General features: G+C 40.3%; 2 protein-coding genes across 2 annotated transcripts in view; one reads left to right on the forward strand and one right to left on the reverse strand.

The window, feature by feature from the left end:
- The first annotated feature begins 246 nt into the window (after positions 1 to 246).
- Positions 247 to 21,582, forward strand: part of UBAC2 (UBA domain containing 2) — an 88,060-nt gene continuing 66,724 nt past the window's right edge. The window contains exons 1-4 of the mRNA XM_054272107.1: positions 247 to 335; positions 9,036 to 9,163; positions 12,261 to 12,380; positions 12,809 to 12,915. Of these exons, the coding sequence (XP_054128082.1) occupies positions 305 to 335; positions 9,036 to 9,163; positions 12,261 to 12,380; positions 12,809 to 12,915 (386 nt within the window). The 5' untranslated portion in view covers positions 247 to 304. The remainder of the gene's footprint in view (positions 336 to 9,035; positions 9,164 to 12,260; positions 12,381 to 12,808; positions 12,916 to 21,582) is intronic.
- On the reverse strand, positions 14,285 to 18,918 carry GPR18 (G protein-coupled receptor 18). Its single transcript, XM_054272108.1, has 2 exons — positions 18,879 to 18,918; positions 14,285 to 15,547 (listed from the first exon to the last, which is right to left on the reverse strand). Exon 2 carries the CDS (start codon positions 15,501 to 15,503, stop codon positions 14,538 to 14,540), a length of 966 nt encoding a protein of 321 aa, XP_054128083.1. The 5' UTR covers positions 15,504 to 15,547; positions 18,879 to 18,918; the 3' UTR covers positions 14,285 to 14,537.

Raw genomic sequence — 21,582 nt, forward strand, 5'->3', positions numbered from 1 at the left:
TCCCGGGCAGCCTGTCCCAGCGCTCCGCCACCCTCAGTGGAGAGAAGTTACTCCCATTTCTGAGGACAGGAGTAATTACAGATAACACACGCACACCGAAGCGCCGCCCGCGGCCCCGCTCGCCCGGCGGGCCCGGCAGGGGGCGCCGCCCGGTCGCCTGGCGGCGGCGTTTGGCCCATCGCGGCCGCCTTAGCCCTCCCCAGCCCCGGCCCCGGCCCCGGCCCGCCGCGGCTCCTCAGGGGCTGCCCGACCTCGGGGGCTCCGCCAGCCGCGCCCGCCGGCCGGGCCGGGCCGGGCCGCTGCCATGTTCACCAGCACCGGCTCCAACGGGTTCTGTGAGTACCGGCCCCGCCGCGGTCCGGGGAGGGCGGCGGCCAGGGGTGGGAGCGCGGGCGGCGCTGCCGCCGTCGGCCCCGGGGGAGCCGCTGGCTTCGGTCCTCCCTTGGCTGGACTTTTAAACTACGTGACGGCGGGAGGAGCCGCGGGTGTGTCTGTGTATGTGTCTGTGTGTCTGCCTGTGTATGTCTGCCTGTCCGTGTCTCTCTGTGTGTTTATATGTACTTGCATACATCGATATAGATCTCCGTGCCAAGATACGTATCAGAAAACGCAAGCAACCCCTCTTTTCTAAATATGAAATTTAACTTATTTTTTAAATCCAGTTTATTGATAAGGCAAACGTAACGTGCCCCTAGCTCTGCACGGCACATGTAAATAATTTCGTGTCCCGGTGCTGCCTGAACTGACTCGGCAGGTGTGTGGGGCTGGCTCTGAGCTTGTTTTACAGGACAGACTGCAGCGTCTGGGAGCAGCAGTGGGGAGCTGACCTGCCTGCGCTGTGGACTTGGGCACCACAGTCCTAAGAGCAGGCGAGGACAAATGCTAAGTCAAAGCTTTGCTGACTAACTGCGTGCTCCTTACAAAACGGGAGGGAGTGTCCGTCTGTCCGTCTGCTGAAGGGCAGGAGGGCTCTGCAGAGCTCTCTGAACGGGCTGGATCAATGGGCCGAGACCCAGCAGTAGGAGGTGCAAAAAGGTCAGGTGCCGGCTCCTGCACTTGGGTCTCAGCCACCCCAGGCAGCACTACGGGTCTGGAGAAGAGGGGCTGGAAAACTGCCCGGAGGAAAACGATCTGGTGCTGGTTGACAGCCAGCTGAGCATGAGTCAGTGTGCCCAGGTGGCCAAGAAGGCCAGTGGCATCCTGGCCTGTATCAGCAATAGTGTGGCCAGCAGGAGCAGGGCTGTGATTGTCCCCCTGTACCCAGCACTGGTGAGGCTGCACCTCAGGTACTGTCTCTATTTCTGCGCCCTTCAATTTAGGAAGGACATTGGGGTGCTGCAGCATGTCCAGAGAAGGGCAGTGGAGCTGATGGAGCATCTGGAATGCATGTCCTATGAGGAGTGGGTGGTGAGGGAGCTGGACTTGTTTTGCCTGGAGAAAAGGAGGTTCAGGGGTGATCTTATCACTCTTTACAAGTACCTGAAAGGAAGCAAAGTGAGGCTTGCCTTCTTCTTGCAGGTAACCAGCAGCACCAGAGAACTTAGCCACAAGCTGTACCAGGGGAGGTTCAGGTTGGACATTGGGAGGAATTTCTTCACAGGAAGGATAATTAGATATTGGAATGGGCTTCCCAAGGAGGTGGTAGAGTTGCCATCCCTGGAAGTGTTTAAGAAAAGACTGGAATGTGGCACTCAGTTCTATGGTCTTGTCAACAAGGTAGTGTTTGGTCAGAGGTTGGACTTGATGATCTCAGAAGTCTTTTCTAACGTAATTGATTCTGTGAAATCAGTTTGAGTGTGAAAGCACCCTCTGACTAGGGGGGAATAATTCTGGCATTTAAAAAGGGATATTAGTTGTAGCTGTATTTTGTATGAGGAATCCAAAGAAGGGAAGAGTCTTTTTCAGATGGATCTGATAATACTGTACCTTGATTTGCAGCTCCTGATTTTTCATCTTTCCCTGTGCCCCCCAACAGATACTGTAGAGGGACTTTTCAATGGCATGTGTCTTTGTATAATTCTATGAGAAAGAATGGAGGAGGAAAAGTATCAGATACTGTAGAGGGACTTTTCAATGGCATGTGTCTTTGTATAATTCTATGAGAAAGAATGGAGGAGGAAAAGTATCCTTGTTAGACTGAATGGGTGGAAAGTGGTCAGTATTTACAAGTTTTGCTAGGTATGATCCGTCAGAAGGATGAGTGGGAAATGGTTGTCATAAGAAACATATGTATGGTAGGGAAAAGAACCTAGGTAATATGTTATTCTGCAGAAAGAAAATCATAGACTATCCTGATCTGGAAAAGACCCACAAGGATTATCAAGTCCAGCTTCTAGCCCTGCACAGGACAGTTCAACAATCACACCATGTGCCTGAGAGCATTGTCTGAATGCCTCTTGAACTCTGTCAGGCTGGTGCTGTGATCACTGCCCTGGGGAGCCTGTTCCAGTGCCTGGTCACTCTCTAGGTAAAGAACCTTTCTAACCTAAACCTTCCCTGACACAGCTCCACACTCAGTGTTGTGCTTTTTTTTCCTTCTCAGAAATAAATAGGCAAATGTTCTTACTGACCTTACTGTTAACCTAAAGTGGGTTTTTACAGTAAGACTGGGCTGGTACGGGTGCACTGACAAACTCCAGTAGAGGCACGGATTTAGGTGCAGTGACATATGCTCACCTAGGGCACAACTGTGGCAGTCTCAGGTGTCCCTGTGCCCTCAGAGTTGTTTCTGTGTGTGTAGCAGAAGTTGCTGCAGTAGCAGCAGGAGTGTGGGGTTCTGTCAGTGATGCACAGAATCTGATGGTTCAGGCAGTTAATGAGCTGGTGCCTGGTGTTGTATCAGGGAACTCTGTGTGTGTGTTCTGCCCTGGGGCTTGGGAGCCTCTGGCAGAAGGCAGTGTTGGTGGGCTATGGGACCTGTGCCAGTGATCCTGAATAAAATAAGTGGACACCTGATTCAGCAGCAATAACAGTGATCATGCCAGGTCACACTGAAGGCTCCTGCAGCCTGCTGTGCAACCTCTGACAGACTAATTGACATCTATAATGTTGGGACAAGGAGATGTAAATGTAAAAATAAACATACCTGGTACACGGTACGACTGTGAGATAGGGAAGCCAGGAAACAAAGGACACCACCTTCTAAAAGGACAAAGATAGTTTGCCTGTGCTGTGGAAACTGTTTCTGTTATCTGGAATAATGGAGGAGCTGGTATGCTGTGGAGAAAAGAGCCAGTGGCTCTGGGTACTAGTAAGAGACAGTGCAGATATATGCAGATGGCTTATCAGAGCACTAACCCAGGTGAGCTGACTTGTCAGAGGGCATTGCAGTGTGCTCAGGGGACATCCTGGCAGCGCCTGGCTTTAGGTGTGCTTGACAGCTGGGCTGAGGTGCCAGACCCAGGCTGGTTGCTTGTGTTGCAGTCTGCTGGCAGCTTCAGTCCCGTGTACTATGCTGCTGAAACACTTGAGCAGTTCTGCAAGGGCTCACATGAGTGTGTGAATGGCCTGGCTGTTTGCTTTACTGTAGTGCTGCCTAGTTTGCCATGAGCAGAGGATGGTACACAGGAAGGCTTTCCCTTATAGGACACAAAGGCCTTACCAGCAGTTTAAACCAGCTAGACCAACACGAAACCTTTCTGCAGACATTGTAATATCCCCTCCCAATATTTTTCGTGCTGTTTATGTACTAGTAGGAAAGTCTGTTAAGAGTTAGTCATTAAGGTAAAATTTGAGTCTATCTTTTAAAGCATATACACTTGTTACACCTGAAAAACATTTGACTACTTTGACTACTGCACACAAGCTATTTCTTGTAGTAGGAGGGAGGAGAACCCTTTGAACTAGCTAGTGCAACTTTAGCCTTTTACCTCTGTGAACCTTGTAGTGCAGAGCTAGCAATTTGTTAAAAATCCCCAAGGCAAGAAGGGATCTCTGTGCTCCTCTGCTTGCATAACTGGCAGGACTGAACTCTGTTGTGCAGAGGCGTCGGGAAAATAATAAAGCGATGTAAATTAATGCTTTGTGCTATGACTGAAGGAAAAGTGAAGCATGTACTGAATACATAACACTTGTGCATAACAGTGTTATGCAGTACAGTACTATATGGGAAAGCAAATTAGCTTGTACATCAGCATGCCACTGTGCAGCCTGGTTAGCCTGAGCCCTGAAAGCAGCACAGCATTGAAGGCCACAAAACTGTGGCTATTCTGCTTCTGCAGAGCTAGCTCATTTCATTTCAAGCTTGTGTGGGGATCTCCACATGGTTTTGTGGTACCTGTTATTTCTGACAGTGTATACTAAAAGTAGTATGGTAACAGCTCTGGTTGGAAGGAGGAAAAGTTTGCTGAATAGGGTGAATATTTTTGATACTTTCAACCTGATTCAGTTTCTATTCCAAGAATTGCTTTTAGAAACAAAGATTTTCTTTTTTTTCTTTTTCTTTTTGTATCTCCTTTTTTATTTAATTTGTGACCTAGGCTACACCTAGCAGTTTTCTAAACAGTCAATGTATAGGCAAGTGGTTTGATTACAGTCTTGCCTGTACCTTTAAAAAATAGATTTAAAGCATGATCACAGGTTTCTCTATTAACTTTCTTAATACTAATATTATTCACCTCTCAGCTTCTGGATTGAATTTAGAAGCATTTGGTGAAGAACTGTTCCTGCAGTGATACTCTTACTGTTTTCACTTGCAAATGAACATCACTGCTGGTTGGTTAGCCCACTGCAGGTTCTTGGACAGATCTTGGAATACAATAGATTCGTATCTGCATGGTGGCTTAATGCAGGAAAAGCAACCACTCAAAATGCAGATTGCATAAGTGCATTTGGGAAGTACTGTGGATTCAGTTGTTATTAGTTATGGTTTAATTCACAGATCTTGTGTATGAGCATTTCAAAACTGTTTTGTGGGTATTTTGTGCTATTATAGTAGCACCCAGCATTTATTTGTGTGTTTGAAAGTGACATGCCTGCCTTATAGCAGCTGAGTTTGGGAAATTTGCAGGTGAAAGTGGAAAAAAAGAGTTGTTACACAGCATGTTTTCTGCAGCTGCTGTGTAAGCTCAGTAGGGATCCCCACAGAAATTGCCCTGAGCTGATTTGAGCTTCTGCAGCCGCTGCTCATCAGCCGGCTCGTCACTTCACATCAACCGGCAGTGAGATCCTGTCCCAGGTCAACACTTGAGTCCTGCGCCTGGAGTAGCAGTCCAGAGGGTGAAGCTGTTCCTGCAAGGGCTCTTCTGCCACAGTAGCTTGGTCTGGCTGCCTGTTTTGCTATGCCCATCTGCTGTCTCTTCATCTGTGAGTAATGAACAGGCAGGGACAGGAAATAATTTCAAAAACTGTAGCTGTTGCTGGATCTTCTCATTCTTGCCGTTAGTGCAGTGCTGATTTCTGAAGCTGCAACTCAGGCAGTTGTGCCATAAACCTCCCCCTCTGTTTGTGACAGATGGACACTTGTATCCTTCACTCTGTACTGTAAAAGAGGCACTGGCAACCAGCAGAGTAGTAGGTTCTGGAAGAAGAGGATCTGTGGGCTTTGTAGTAAGTGCAGGGGTGGAATGTGGAGGCTTAGAAGTGGTTTTCTCACCTATGTCACATCCTGGGATCAGCTTCGCATTGCACAGTTGGTAGTATGAAGGTTGGGACACTTGCCCATGAGATTATGAGGGCAGTTTTGGGGGAGAACTTCTCCATTGCACCAGGAGGAAGCAAAGATCTGTAGTGGAAGCTAATTCCTTGCTCTTCATCATAGTGTCAGTGTATTCTGCTGGTTATTACCAAAATTTCTCTGGGTACTTAGGTGGATGCTCAGTAGATGTGTTGCAGCACCAGTGCTGTAACGGCCTGTTGTTTGAAAGAAATGCCACTTAAGGAGCACTTTGGGATTGCAAATTTATTCCAAGGTCTTTGAAGACAGTATTTGATATATTTGAACTTTCAAGGTCAAAATGAGTGTTTATCCTTTCATTCTTCTTTCTCTATGTGGTATAAAGACACCGTGCTGCCAGCAGACTGGTGCCCTGGTAGATTTGTGGTAACTAGTTCCATCTCATCCATGCTTGCACATTCATTGGATTAGAATTCTGCTTTCTAAATTTTACCTTTGCATTGTAAGCCAGGAATTTGACTTGGATATCAGAATGCCTGATTGTGCAAAATCTGGCATTGTTGTCATTTTTGGTCTGACATGCTTGAGGCATTCCACAGTAGTGGGAAGGTTATTCCTTCCCCACAATCTCACAGCAGTCCTCAAGAAGGATCTGTATGCTCTTGAGGGATAAAGCAAACTGCTACACTGTGCAGTGAAACACTTGGAAAAAGAATTTCAGAGGATGCATTGTTATATTTTTCAAGTTCACCAGACAAGAATAAACTTCTCAACCATGATGGCATTATGAGAAGCTGGAGAGTAGAAATTTACATCACTCATGTGATGTTTCCTGTGGGTGACAGTCAGATTCATGGGTTAGGTGCTTCTGTGGTTTTTCACTTGATGACATGTTTTATAATAATTATTTTTTCCCTGTATCAGAGTTTAAAGTGTCTAAGATGAAAGCTAAAAGGAGACTTTTAATAAAAATGTGTGTTCACACTTTTGGAGAAAACAGATAAGGTTCTGTTGGTTGGATATTTTTGAAAGCATTCAAATTAGGAATTAACTTGATAGGATGAAGTATTTCAGTGTATATTACCTGTAATGTAAAAATGATCTAATAAAAAATTGCAGTAAAATCTACATATTAAACCTGTATAGAAAAATATAGTCATGGTGGGATATCTAGAGACTTTGTTCTCATGTGTGTCTGTGGTAATGTGATCCTTGTGTAAAAAGTTTTATAGGATTAATTAGTTCTTGTGAACTAATTAGTTTCTTAAAATTAATGAAATAATGTAAATGCATTTAGTAAAATATAGTAAAATAACAATTTAAAGTGAAATTTAAAGTAAAATTTAAATTTAAAATACAGTAAAGTAACAATTTTTATCAAACTTTGGTTCAGAAATGTTTACTGTTGTGACTATTGCAGTTCTTCCGAATTAGGCTGTACTTCCAAGTATGAAAAATCTGTATCCTGATTATAAAATTGACCTTTTCACATTAAGAAATGTTAATTTAACTAAGTTAACTCAGGGAGTATTGTGTGAGGTTTCAAATGAATGTCTGTGTGCATTGTCTGTGTAGTAGCTTTCAGGAAGTTCCAGCTTCTTTTTCCTCCCCAGTGTTGTACAGTTCTGTGATGGCTTCAGATGGTTTTGAAAAGTCCAACTGAATTAGAGGAATGAATAATTAAATAAAAAAAGGATGTCTAAAGAATATAGACTATTTTTGGAGGAAAAAACCCAAAAAACAAACCCAAGGAAAGATAGCAGATTGAAATGTGGACAGTTTTCTTGCATTAAAATAAAAAGAATCAGCCAGACTGGTGTCTGATGCAGTCATAAAAGTAAAGCTTATATTTAGCATAGTAACATCAACCTTTGCCAATCCAAGTCACTGCCTAATTTCTATAAAAGGATGGTTCTTCAAGGCCATACTTGCTTAAATGAAAACTGCATTTTTAAATAATGAACTCCAAAGGTATGGATGTGGACTGAATTAATAGTTTTAAGTACAAGTTTTCATTATGATACACATAGATGTTTTCTTCCCATGGTGAGCGTCAGAAGACTGCAGACTTCAAGGTGGTGAACAGCTCACTGTGCCCATCAAAGCAATTCTTGATGTCATCAGTTAATACTTGGATGAGGATCATGCTTATACTATGTAGCAAGAGCCATATTTTTGATGGCAGTGGGATTGTGCCGTGATTAAAGTCTTCTCTTTGGTGCCTATTGCCATCTGCTTTTTCTAGCAGTTTACTGTTCTAGTGCACAGCAGATGTTGAAAAAATCATTCATGATATTCACTTTAATCTGGACAGGTAGTAAATGTTTATTGTATTATGCTGTTTCATGCAGTTTTGTTCCTGCTGTGTTCCTGCTCTTCACTCCCCATTAGTACTTTTAATGTAATCTCATTGCTCCTTTTATTATATTAGGAAGAATGACAACAGAACTCTGGATTTTTGTAGTACCCTGCAAAAACAGTTGTCTGAAAAAGAATGGATCTTGTGCCATAGCTGAGGTGTTTGGATAGGAAGTAAATGTGATTCAGGTTGCATTTGTGAGAAGGAGAGAAGTTATAGAATGAATAACATTTCAGAATCTCCATGTTGGCTTGAGTTTTTAGGCAAGAGTTTGTGTTTTATTGCACCAACTGCACCAGCAGGTTAGGTTGAATTGCTGCTATGCTCCTGCTGAATATTCTACTTGGCAGATTTTAGTAAATGCGAAATATGTATTGCAGATTTCACTGTTCTTTGCCTGCTTTCTTGTGTGTGTCCTTTCTGAAAGTCATGCCCCTAGAAGGAAAGAAGTTCTCATTTCACAAACATTCTGAATCTAGTAATTTCTTTATGAATAGTTGTAATGATTGAATGGAAGATGAGTATCACATAAATTGACTTAGATATGATTGCTTGAATGGTGGATCTAAATGCAGTGGTGAGAAAGTCCGTTTATTCAGGTGGTTCCTGCTTCATAGCCTCTAAGAAAAATCAAATCTTAATCCCTAAGGCAATGGAAACAGAAGTATTTAACAGATGTGCATGTATATTTTGCTAGAAAAACAGAGTGATTATTTTATTTCCTGAAATGCGATGGAGCCTTAGGAGGGCAGTATAGGAGGACATCACCTCAGTAGGTACAAAGAGCTTAGGTTTAGCTGAGCTAATTTCATGGCACAATGTTGGAAACAAAATGTCTGTTAATATTCAATTGTCATTAATATCTCTAAACATTTCCTTTGATTAGTGTGCTCTTCCCATCTATTCACAAGTTTTTGAGAACTTGGGAAGTTGTTGAGCTAAAAAGTCAAGATGGTGTCACTGCTATTATGTCTTCCAGTCACCTGTTTAAATATGTCACTTTTTGAATGTGAAAGACTTTTCTCTGAAATGGTTTGATTGTTTATTTGTTTTGTCTTTAAGATAAAGCGCCTTTGTCAAAGAGTTTGTTACTAGTCCCAAGTGCCATCTCGATTCTATTGACTCTGCTCTTCCAACATTATCAGAAGTTCTTTGCTTATAACCTACAAGCTGTAAAAGAGGATTTTCAGGTGAGTCTGTTTACTTTGTGTGGAAAGAGACTGCAAACTGTGGTTTTCTGTGCAATTTTCCCCCACAGTCTGTTTGTCCTTTGGTTCTTTCCCTTTGTTCACTGCTGTAGACCAGCTTGTTCTTATAGTTTTTTTTATATCTCCCCAGTATGCTGCTTTTTGGAAAACATGAGAAAAACTGATCTGAAACAATCAACATAGCTTTTCATTTCTTTTTCTTGTCTGGGAAACTACTTGGTTTGTGTTGTTTTTCCTTTCAGGCATTGGCATATGTAAACTTGCTGTGAATGAAGTGTGACTTAACCCATTTATTAATACAAGTATTTTGATATGAATGTCAGTGTCTTATTGTGCCTAATTTTTGAGGCTGAAGAGGGCTACTTTGATTAGGCATGCTGATTATAAATTAGTTATTTTAACAACAGAGGCCATAATTTTCATTCTCTAACTAATTGTTGTAGTCAGTTGTGGAAAACTAAACTTTGCTTGTTGAATAGAACTGCTGCTTCTAAATTGAAAATTCCAGATGATGGGGGAGTTTGTGGTGCTCTTCAGTAATTGGCTGAATTGTTTAATTTCATACTCATTCCTGTTTCAAACTAAGACACTTCATCTTTTAGATATTGTATCTTGTAACATTTTATTTTAAATTTAATTAAGGATCCTATAGTATCAGCTCTAAATGTTGAAATAATGCACTTTCATAAGTTCTGTGGGTATTTGTTTTGGGATATTTTTAATTTTTGGAAGTGGCAAACTGCTGCTCAATAGAGAAAGGTTAGCAAATGCCTCTGTGTTTATCTTACCCCACAGATATTACAATTGCATCAAACAAAAGGTATGTAGTCAAATTAATGTCTTTGAGGATGCCAGCTGTAGCCTGTAAGCATTAAAAGATTATTAGACCTAGCTAGTGATCTCTGTGCTATTGTGGTCTCTGTAATCTTTCTTGTCAGAAACAAGAGCTTTATTGTAATAATAAATTACAACTCTGCAAGAGCACTGCTCATATTTACCAAGTATCTTGCTGATGCAGTGCAGTGAAAATACATAAATGATGTCTGCCCTTTAAAAATGTTACAGCCAAGTATTTGAGGAGGAGAATGAAAAAGTCTGAGAAACTATTCAAGTTTTAATGGAAATTGTGTGGGTTTGGGATTTGTTTATTTGTTTGTTTTGAGATCTGTCTTCAGAGGAATCCTCTTTTTCCATATGTTTGATCTGCTGAAAAGCAGTAGTAGCTGCATTTTATTCAAAGAAAACATCTCTACCGTGTCTTAACCATAAACACTTGCAAGTATCTGTAAAAGCCGTGACACTTTTATTGTGCTGCTTTGGGGGAATTTGTGAGTTTGGATTTTTTATTTCATGAGATCATTTCATTTATTGCCACAGCCCTTGGAGCAAGCTATGTACTATATCACTGAGTACCTCTGAGATCAGAGAGAACAGATTGTTTAACTCCTGTCTGGTGCTAATATTCAAATGAGAACTCTTTAAAGAAATTTTGTTTAGAATAAATTCACCTGCAAGGATGTGTTTAGTGGAAAGGTATTTTTTCAAGGAATGAACAAACATTTTGGATGTTGGATTTTAACACTTCTTAAATCTGGTAGAGAGCACACAAATTAAAGTGAACAGTTGAAGAAGAGTACATTTGATTTGGAAGGCAAAATATGTGCTGTCCAAAACTAAAAGGTCATTGTCTCCATACAGAGGGCCTTCAAGAGCAGTGAAAATGCTGTGTGTAAAAGATCTTCATTACATCTATGTGTTTTTTTAAGCTGGCTAAAGCAAAGAGCAGTAAGGCTAGAAGCCTTTCATAGCCTGTGTGAGAGCTGCTCAGTTAGTGCATGAAATATTCAGCTGCAAGGTCATGGCCCTGCCAGTCTTGACTTCAGGAGGGATCATACTCAGGCTAGCATTTAAAACTGGGCAAGTTGACATGGGATAGTGGGAATGCTGAGTGGAGTGGATTGGGGCCAGTACTGTTTAGTGTCTTCATTCATAACTTGGACAGTAGGACATAGTGTTCCCTCAGCAAGCCTGTGGGTGATGTAAAACTTGGATTTGGAGTTGCTACACCTGTTAGTTCTGCAGCCATTTAGAGGGGAGAAAAGGGTCAATAGGAACATTAGTACAGCAAGGACAAATGCAAACTCCTGCATCAGAGAGGGGTAGCCCCATGCACCAGTACAGGCTGTGGGCTGAGCAGCTGGAAATCACTTTACAGGAAAAACCCTGAGGGTCCTGGTGGAGGCTTAAATTGAAATGCGGCATTGAGGCTAAGAAGCCCAACAGCATCCTGGGCTGCATTAGGTAGGAAGAGCCTCACAAGGAGGCCTGGATGGTGATCATCTCTACTCTCAGTGGGAGCAGTCTGAAGTGTTGTCCCTTGTGCTGGGCTCCTGAATACAAAATTGACCTTGGCATGTTGCAGAGAGTTCCAGTGGAGGACCACCAGGCTGGTCAGGGGCTGGAGGATTTGGTGTATGAGGAGAGGCTGAGAGAGCTGGCATTGTTTAACCTGGGGAAGAGGAGGTTTAGGGTAGATCTTACCAGTGCTTGTAAATACCTCATGTGAGGGAGCCAAGCCCAGTGAAAGGACAAAGAGGCAATGGGCAAGAATTGAAATACGAGAAATCCCATTTAAAGATAAAGGTTTTTACGGTAAGACTGATGGAACAGAGGAACAGTTTCCATCCTTACAGATGTTCAAGACTCAACTTGGCATGGCCCAGCAAGCTGATCTGGTTAGACCTTCTTAGAACAGTTACGCTGTACTAGTTTGTATCTTGAGGTTTCTTCAAAAATTTTTTTTTGTAATTCTAAATTCACTAGGGATGTGATTTACATTTGTATTTCTAAGTGTAAACTAGGAACCTCAAAGTGTATTTTGAGTTAATTTCAATTGTTTATTTATTTTAACAGTTAGACATCTGCTTTGAAAATATTTTAGAGACTCTCTGTATTTTCCTCCTTAACTGTGTGGTGTTTCTCTTACCTGACTCCAGTATTGCATTCTCTCTGAGCACAAATTCTGTAAAGAATTTCCTTGAAGGAGGAGTGGTTTAACATGATGATATTAACCTTCCAGATTTGGAGACTTGTCTGTGGAAGAACAATATGTCTTGATTTGAAAGACACATTCTGCAGCACTCTGCTCATTTACAACTTCCGAATATTTGAAAGAAGATATGGCAGCAGAAAATTTTCAGTAAGTTCAATTTTGAGAGTTTTTTAATAGAAACTTTTCTATACAGTTTAGTCTTGTACTCCTGGATGAATACTGAAGTTTTATTTCTAGTGTGTTGTATAGAAATGTGTTATAGGGTTGTAAAGATAATTTGGTTTTAATAAATTTAAATTTATATTGATAATACCTTGCAGTCAGTGGATTATTCTGATTTCTATTTGCAGTATCACTTGTAAGATCAGACTCATCAAATTTAATTTTGGAAACAATCTTACTCTTGATTCTTCAGTATCTAGACAAGTAGACCTGGAATTACGTTGTGTTAAAGATTGAATTTATCTTAATTTAACTACTATAGAGGTTTTCTTATTTTTTGTTATATTTAGAGGTATATTAAAACCTTATTTTGAAACTGTTGAATTGATTCAAATTAACCTTTTTCTTTCCAGTCTTTTTTACTGGGCGCTTGGATGCTCTCAGCTTTTTTTGATCTTCTCCTTGTAGAAATCACTCAGTATGTATTTGGCATCACCATCAACAGCTTGCCTTCTGGTTTGTAAGTAGCTCCTAATGAATTGGTTCCTTTAGATATAGTTTCAAGGGATTGTGTTCTCAAGATTTTATTTTGAAAAAACCTTTCTTCGTGTAACTCTTCAAATTAATTTAATCCTCTTTTGAACTGAAGTGTAAAGGTTCTTGGCACAACTACCGTAATTTCAAACATTTATTTATTAGCTATGATTTGTGTTTAATTTATAATTTATCCATACAATGTTTAGTTTCCAATCTGTTAGTCTCATTTCCTCTGTTAACATGATTGCAACATGGCTTGCAGCACACAAATTATTGCTGTATTTGTTCAGTCTAAATTGTTTGCATCCATTCAGTTTGTAAAAACTGCAATCAGTTTGGGCTGATTACTGTCTTAAGTCAGAAAGGCAACAGGACTGTAAGTCATGTGCTTTATGTTCACTTGTAAATGAACATGCATTTCATATTGGTATTTTGTATGTTTTTTAAAAACTGAGTGCCAGAGGTTGTTACTCCATTTCGTGCTTGCAGCTGAAGTTCTTACAGCTTTAAGGTGTTCAGTGGTTCAGTTTTGAATAACCTATGTTTGAGATTTCTGCACTTAATAAAATAGATGCATATTACAGTAGGAGCACAGAGCTTGCAGCCCTTTGTGGTTAAACTTCTGGCAGATGAGATCACACACACTTGAGTTTCCATGTGTTGCACACTCTGAGGTAATAATAAAAGCTCTTGGAGTAAGATTTTTAATATTAAACACCATATCAGATGTTTTCTTTTTTATTTCTGCTTTTCCAGAGAATCTGTTGAAAGTATCTAAAGATTGATTTATAAGGGACAAAAAGCATGTGTTTGATATTATAAAAATACATTTTTTGTAGTGTCTGAGTATTCAAAAGAAGTTGAAAGCTTGAGTGAGTAGCTACTGCAGTTACTTGTGTTTGTTACGTAGAGTTTGTTGCTAGGACATAGGCTGCTAATGTGTCTGGAGAAATTAATATTTTCCTATATGTAAAAAGATGTTTTGTGCAAAAGTAAGGTGTAATAAATTTGCACATCATACCCACAGGTAGGTGATGAACAGTCTGACCATTTTACCCTTTGATGGTATTTTTATGACTGCAGAATGTAGTCGTTTACAAAGAAATTTGCATCAAAGAAGTTTTTAATTAAGTGAAATATAAATTTTATCTACATATGCCTTCTCATTAAGTCATAATGACTTTGATATTGAGAGAATGAAATTAATTTTAGAAATGTGGGATATACAGTAGTTTCAGGAGCATTTGATTATGCAAATATAAAAAATTCATATATGCATTGCATCATAATTCTTCAGTGTTGTCTACTTTATTATATTAATAGTCTCTTTCACATCTGACAATATTCACAGTCGTTTGAGGTGATAAAAGCATTGGAAAGTTTAACACTGGTGCTAGGTTTTAGTTCATTTCAGGTGAAACAACAAAAGATGTTGAGCAAATAAAAAGAAGTGCAGTTATTATTCTGCTTCTGTCACATTTACAATGCAACAAATATAGCTGTTACCTTTGGTTATCAAACATCCTTCTGTGTAGCTGAGTGCTAGAATTTGGAAAAAGAATCCCTTGTTTGCATTGTAAAAGTCCCCTGACATTTTTCCTCTTTTTATATCATTTCACTGTTAATATTATTGAGTGATCTGACACTTCCAGTTCGAAAACTTTTCCTGCGCACGCTCCGAAGGTAATTTCGATAAAGGATTACACTGATGACTCTTGCCTGGAATTGTTTGGAAACAATGTAGTACAGTATAACATCCAAGCACGTGCTGAGATTCATGAGGAAGGTGGTAAAGGCTGCCCAGGGATTGTAACTTGTATTTTCATCTTGAAGCATCAGAAAGGCAAAGCAGATGTGGAAGGGTACAAAGCAGATGAGTACCTGAGCAATCAGAGTAACTATAATTCTTATGGATCTCTCCTTGGCCTTAGGCTTCAGTTTGGAAGTCTTGCCATGAATAAAATTATAAATAATGACTAGGTAACACCCCATCATGATAAACAAGGGGATCAGAAAGAAAAAAATCAAGCGACAAAAATTCAGTGTATTTACTTCCTTTAAATGGATGATATCAAGCATTTTCATGCAGGTGGTGAAATTTGAGGCTTGGTCTGGATCAGATCGTAAAAACACCAACGGGGATGTTGTTGAGAGGGTCATTATCCAGATTCCAGCGCAAGCCAGCACAGCTTTTTTTGTATTTTTGAGTTCTTTGACATGTTTGGGCTGGACAATAGCCATGAATCTGTCCACGCTGATGAAAGCGAGCAGCCACAGAGCAATGGCTGGGTAAAACACGGTGAAAGCCCCGAGGATCCGGCACAAGGTATCTCCAAAAGGCCACGCTTCCGTCCCGTGGTAGATTATCCGGAAAGGCAGCGAAAAGATAAAAACCAGGTCAAGCAATGCGACGTTCATCATATAAACAGTTATAGTTGTTCTCTTCTTGGTCGTGCAGCTGAACACCCACAGTGCAGTGGCATTCACCAGCAATCCCACTGTGAACACAAAGCTGTAGAAGACCAGTGATGCAATCCTGTATTCTTCTGGGTGGGAGTTTTCTGGCGTCATAGTTTAATTGAACTCAGGAATAGTTGTTGCACTCCATAAATCCCCTAAAATTAGATAAAATATGGGAAGTTATTGTCAGACAAAATCTGTCTTTAAAAACAAACAGGAAGAAACATCCTAAAAACAAACATCCTTGTTTTTGGATGGTGTTTAGTGATGAAACTATTGTTTAACTCTGAAATGTGCTAGTTTTGTTGCTTTTTCTGACTGCAAATATATTATCATCCTCTGAGGGAAACATATGTATTGTCAGACTTGTGAAAATAGTATTTATAAGCATGTTTGAATATAATATCTTTATTGCTTACAGGGCTTTTAATATAAGGAATCAAAAAGTCAAGATTGGCATTTCAGGTGTGCATCAGTAGCTGATAATTGGATTGAAATAGTTGTATTTGAGCTATGACAGGTACTTTCTAAAGAAAATATTTCTTCAAGCTGTCTCTGTTAAAAAAATTCTTGACTAAAACTAGTTATGAATAGAAACAAGTCAGCATGGCATTTAGTGACATTTGGATATGCAAAGAGTATTGACTTTGCCTTTTATCTGTGTAGGACCTACTTAACTCCCAAAAGAGCAGGTGCTTGCTTATTAAAGACACTTAAAAAAACTCTTTGAGTATCTGCATAGCTTCTCATGTTTAATTAGTGTTTAATCCCAGGGCATCAGAACCACCCGCCCAACATATGAGTAAAATTAATAGATTAATAGACTTCCTGTTTAAAAAACTAAAAAGGAGGAAAGCAGCACAGTCTCCAGCCAGGCCATATAGGAACAGTATTTGTCTGGGGGAAAAGTTGCTGTCTGGTAGCCAGCTACCCCAGAGCACAGTTATGTTCCTTCATCCTGCTTCTTGATCATAGGGGTTGGACATCTGAAATGTCCCTGTGCAGGCTGAGGTGATGAGAGGTGTAGGAGAGGGTCCCTGGTTTTCTCTGGAAGATGGCAGACCTTACTTGGTGCTTGCATGAGTGCTTTGTTTAACCTTCACCCCCAGCACTTTCCTGGCCCTTGGTGTGGTCACAGTTTCATGACTTTATGTGGGAGGGTTCCTCTTGTCTGGCCTTTTACCCAGCCCTGTGGCAGCTTTGTGAAGAGGAGGAGGAGGAACAAGTTAGTTGTTTGTCTGATCTTCCCACTTGTGACAAACAGCCAAGGAAGTTCCACAGTATCTGTTAGGCACCAGAACTGTTCTCAAGAGCAGAAGGGTGCCTAGTTCTGTGTGTTTTATCTCCAGAAGTGAAGAATGCATTGAAACCCAGGTTTATTCTTACTGCCCATCTGGTTAATGCTTTCTCTGTAATGTTACCCAGTGTTTCTCAGTGCTACAGGAATGCATAGGGGATTGAACTAGTGTTTATTAATCTGGCATCCTGGTTTGACACTGGCAAATACCAGCTGCATTTGAGAAGATTACCATGGAGTAACTAACTTAAATATGACCTATTAAATCTTTATGTAGGTTAGTTTCTGCTTTGAAATATAAAATTTGGAATTCTAATTTTCTTACAGTTCTTCAGTTTACAGATATAATAAAGTTATGCATAGAAATATTTAACCCTTAACTTTGAGGTCTTTTTTCCAGCTGTACAAAACAAAAAAGGTGTGTTTTGTGCTCAGATGAGGACATTAGAACATGCAACAGAATTTATGTTTTGTTTGGGAAAAGCCATGTACGTAATACAAAAAAGAGGTTTGGGGGGCATCTGTATAAATGCCTCTCAAGTTCCTCATTGTGTGAAGAACCCAAAAAGTAAGAAAAATAAAATAATTAAATAATGCTAGCAAACTTTATTGAAGGTTAGATGGCATATGCTAAAAATGTTGTGCATGTGCTAGCAGCATAGTTAAAATATTATCTGGCACATTGTTCCACTTTCACTATTGTTGCACAAAATTGTCCAAATGTTGCTTAATATACACCTCCCCCTTGCCCTTGCACATTGTAAGTGGGTTTTTTTCCCGTCTTTTGTTCTGTTATTTTTTTTCTCTTGCTAGTGATTGTGTTTGACAGTTCAGAGCTGCTAAGCTCAATATCCTGAGTGATTTGGCAGGTGAATTGGATAGTAATGTATAAGACAGGTAGAATAATTCACTTGAATATTAAGAAACATCATGGATTTTAGTTTTGATTTTGCTCTTGTCTCCTTTGGACTTGCAGTGACTGCAATTAGTTCTGGTCAGATCATATTTTTAAAATAACCAGTAGCCTGATGTTGATGGGAAGAGAGGAAGCTGAATCTGGTGTCATCTACTTTTCATGCCTTGTTTGCTGGTTATTCCAAGTTTGCAGCAGTTTTGAGATATATCGAAGAACTGACTTGCTGTAACAGAAAGGGTTTGTTGTGTTTTTTTTTTTCCTTGGTTTTTGGAGACTGTTTCCCAACTTTGTGAATTTAAATGCATGCCAGTTAATTTTTAAGAACCTAAAATGTAGCATTTATTTAGGTAAGAAATATTGAGATTTTTGAAAAGCATATGTTACCTGTCTGCATTTATACACGATTGGAGATATTTAGCTTTTTCGTTGGTACTTTTCTGCTTGGAGTTCAGGTTGGTACCTCCCAGGTCAGCCCAAGCATATCTTTGGGTGCCTCTGAGTGGATGTTTTTGCCCTGGTTGCCATTTTTCATAATGGGAACATTTACTTACTGGTGTTGATTAGAGCACTTGTTGAAGAGCCCTTGGTTCACTGGTTTCTGGAAGACTTGTCTGTGTTAATTCTGAATGACTACTCTGTTGTTTATCTCTATATTTTATTGATCTTTTAATTTTTTAATGATAACTGACATCCTGAATGTCTAATATGAATTGTGAAGGCCATCTAGGTGCCCTGTACAAGACAAAGATGTTGAGAGCAAAATCACAATTAAATCTTTTCCTTCAGATTCTTAATGTAAGTTAGGTAACAGTGGTTCCATTTAAAGGGCCATGTGTGTATCTCTCTTCCCAATCCCCCTTTTTACTTTGTCCCTTATATTTGGTTTGCAGTTCCCCAAGGATAACATGGCTTTCACTGAAGCACAGAGGCACCAAGTAACATGATCTCCTGCTTTTCATTTCATGAAAACAAGCATTTTTCTTTTAGTGATAAATGTACTTACCAATGTTTTCGTTTATTGCATACTCTTAAAATTTTTGTTAAAATCCTAAAATCCAGTATTTATGGTACTATGCTTTTACAAATGCAATCATTTCTCTTTAAATGCTATTTATAGAATGCTGCTGATATTTTGAAAGTGCATTAAAAATTAAATATCTTTTCATTAGTTTTAGAATTAATGCCCATGTTCTGCTTCTGAACAAAGTCTCTTAGCAACATGTATGAACATCCAAGTTACTTTGTTAGCACAGCATAAGGGATTGTTACTCACCTTTTGTGCTCTACAAAATTTCTTCAGAGATGCTTCTTTCATGGCCCCAAATCTGTAGAAGGTTTAGACTTCCTCTTCTTTGCTCAGCTTCACTTAGCTAAAATAGCTCCTCTTCTCAGGCAGGAAACAATGACGTAATCTCACTAGTGCTGAGCTCTTTTATTGGTCATACTTAAAAGTTACTATTTCACATAGATGGGGTGTGTGTGAACTGGTATTTCTATTACCTTTCAACAGTCAAACGTTTGTAATATTTCCAGTGTGGTCAGACTGGGCTGTTGTACTACATATATTTTCAACTTTTAAATGTTTGTGGTATCATGAAAGCGTATTTTAAAGTTTCCATAAAAAGGTATCTGCAAGAATACACATCTTGGTTATGCATAAGTTTGTAATAAGCACAATGTAAATGTATTTTCAGTAGAGCATAGTCTGGTGGATTTTTTGTGGAAATCCCCATTTTCTTTATATTGCCTTGGATAGCAGTCAATCTGAAAGTGACAGAAAGTCACTGCATTTGAAATGAGAAGTTTGATTCACTTGAATGCACAACTTTGTTTATGCCTGTAATTACAACATTTTATTTACACAGCAGCAATATTTCTATTTTTTATTTGCTGTCTGAATTAATAACATGCTAATTTGAGAGCTTTGCTGAAAAATGCTGTATGAAAAGAGGTTTTAGCCTGTGTTAAAATGGAGTAAAAATCTCTCAGCTGTGTCACTGCAACAGACATCTTAGGTGGCATGGGAGTAGTCACAAAGGTTTATAGGTGGAGAAGACTAACTTCCTGTGTTACCTCTTGTTAGCTTGAGAAACGATCCACCCTTTAGAAGAGCAACTTGGAGAAGGAGCTCATGCCATATTCTCTGTAGAGTGCTTGTTGCTTCAGGTCTCTGGCTGGCAGTCTTTGGGAGGTAGTAGCAGAGAGTTCTGTGTTGAGTAGGGGAGCAATAATGTTTTGGTCTCCACCTGACATGTGGCCAAGAATTTGCCAGGATGTTCACTTGGTGCCAGAAGCAACAAAGCCCTGCAGTTCAGAAATTGCCAGAATCAGGTTTGTTTGTGGGAATGTCTTTCTTCACTGACTGTAAAACTAATGTGGTGAGGTGATCCTCACTTAGTGCTCAATATAACTTCTGGAAAAAGAAACCCCTCTCTACTGTAGTAATGTAATTTATCTCAGCTGAATGGGTTTGTGTTACCATGTAGGTGTCTGCATGGGTCAGTGTGATTGTTAAAGTAATTATAGGGAGGGACCTGGGCATGATTTTTGGTGTGTAGATAACCTTTAAATATTTAGGGTTTTTTCTGTTCAGGGGAATTAATATGAAACTTGTTCTTTTATGATCATTCCAAAGGCCTTTTCAATGCAGTGAGCTGAAAATCCTGCCCAGATCACCCTAGGGAAATATAAATTTATTTAAAAGCACTTAATATTTTAGGACTAAGGTGTATCTTAAAAGGGCTAACCAGTGCTGAAAACTCTTCAGTGGCTTTATCATTAGTAAAGCAGCTCCAGAGCATGCTTCAGCAGAACAAAGCACTGTTTTCAACTGTTCAGTGAAATTCAGTGCCATATGTCTATCTTGTGGAAGAGAAGAACTGGACTTTTGCACTCTCCTGGGCAAGAGTACTTTATTTTGGGTAAAAATACAGAATTGTGGAGGCACCTTCTAAGCTGAACTGCTCTGTGAATGCAGTTTATGCATTTATGTTTATGCCAGAACAGGCAAGTGGACAGCCAGTGCCTCCCCTAGCAAAAGAGGAAGTACAAAAGTGATTCTGGGTTTAACAGGAGGCAGGCAGATGTTGAGTTTGGGATCAGAGAACCCATATGCTCTGAGTTGTCTCTAAGCTTGTTGTCTGCTTGGGGGAGGGTGGAAAGTGTGACCTCTTGTAGCTGTGTCATTTTGTCTGGAGGGTGGCTGATGTTCTGACCCTGCAAGGGAGGTCATGCCTTGTGAGGGCAGCTGAGATCAAATCCCACAGTTTACACAGGTGGCCAGCAGCAGCCCAGTTGAGCTTGCTGGCAGGTTAGCCATGCATCTGGTTTGCTGCAGCATGTCAGTGTGTGTTCTGCTTTCACTCAGGCTTTTCACAGCCTTCCTGGTGGAGAAGAGGCAGCCAAACCTCTTTGCTTGTAGGCTGGCAGGCCTTCCCCCAGGCATGGAGAGGCAGCTGTGTTTGGCAGCAGGAGGCTGAAAAGAGGTGTTTGCAGTACCAGCAGTTGCATACTCCTTGTCTAGGTGCTCAGCTGGCTGCAGCTGCAGGGTGCTAAGCATTTGGAGGTGAACACCCAAGTCAAAAGTTGCACTGCCTGTGGTTTGTGAGGCAGTGGGCTGCTCTGCAGTGCCACATTCCCCTGTTACTTTGGTTTCTGCTGTAGGAAGCACCTGGCTCTATTTTTATTTCCTTTGCTGTTTTATAACTTAGAAATGAGTGCCTTGCATTGGTTTCCCACAGATGGGTGAGTACTTCCTCTGCTCCAGCCTCTACTGAATTAAATGCTCAGTTCCATCTGGGGTCTTCTTTTGCTATTCTGAACTTTGAGCAGTAGACAAGGTAATTTTAGTTGCATTATGTTGTGCTAAAGCTGGTTTTAAGTAGTTAAAAGCTAAGCCAATGTGCTTCCTGTCTGAGGATAGGGCAGAGTGCATGTGGTCTGCCATGGTGTCTTCACTGACTGGTAGTAAGCCTCAG

The sequence above is a fragment of the Melozone crissalis genome, unplaced genomic scaffold (assembly GCF_028551555.1).
Source record: "Melozone crissalis strain CALT ecotype California unplaced genomic scaffold, PUWL_Pcris_2 ptg000013l_1, whole genome shotgun sequence".
Taxonomy (NCBI): Eukaryota; Metazoa; Chordata; class Aves; order Passeriformes; family Passerellidae; genus Melozone; species Melozone crissalis.

Coding starts and splice junctions, on each gene's coding strand:
- GPR18 (XM_054272108.1), bottom strand. CDS start 15,503: ATGACGCCAGAAAACTCCCACCCAGAAGAATACAGGATTGCATCACTG.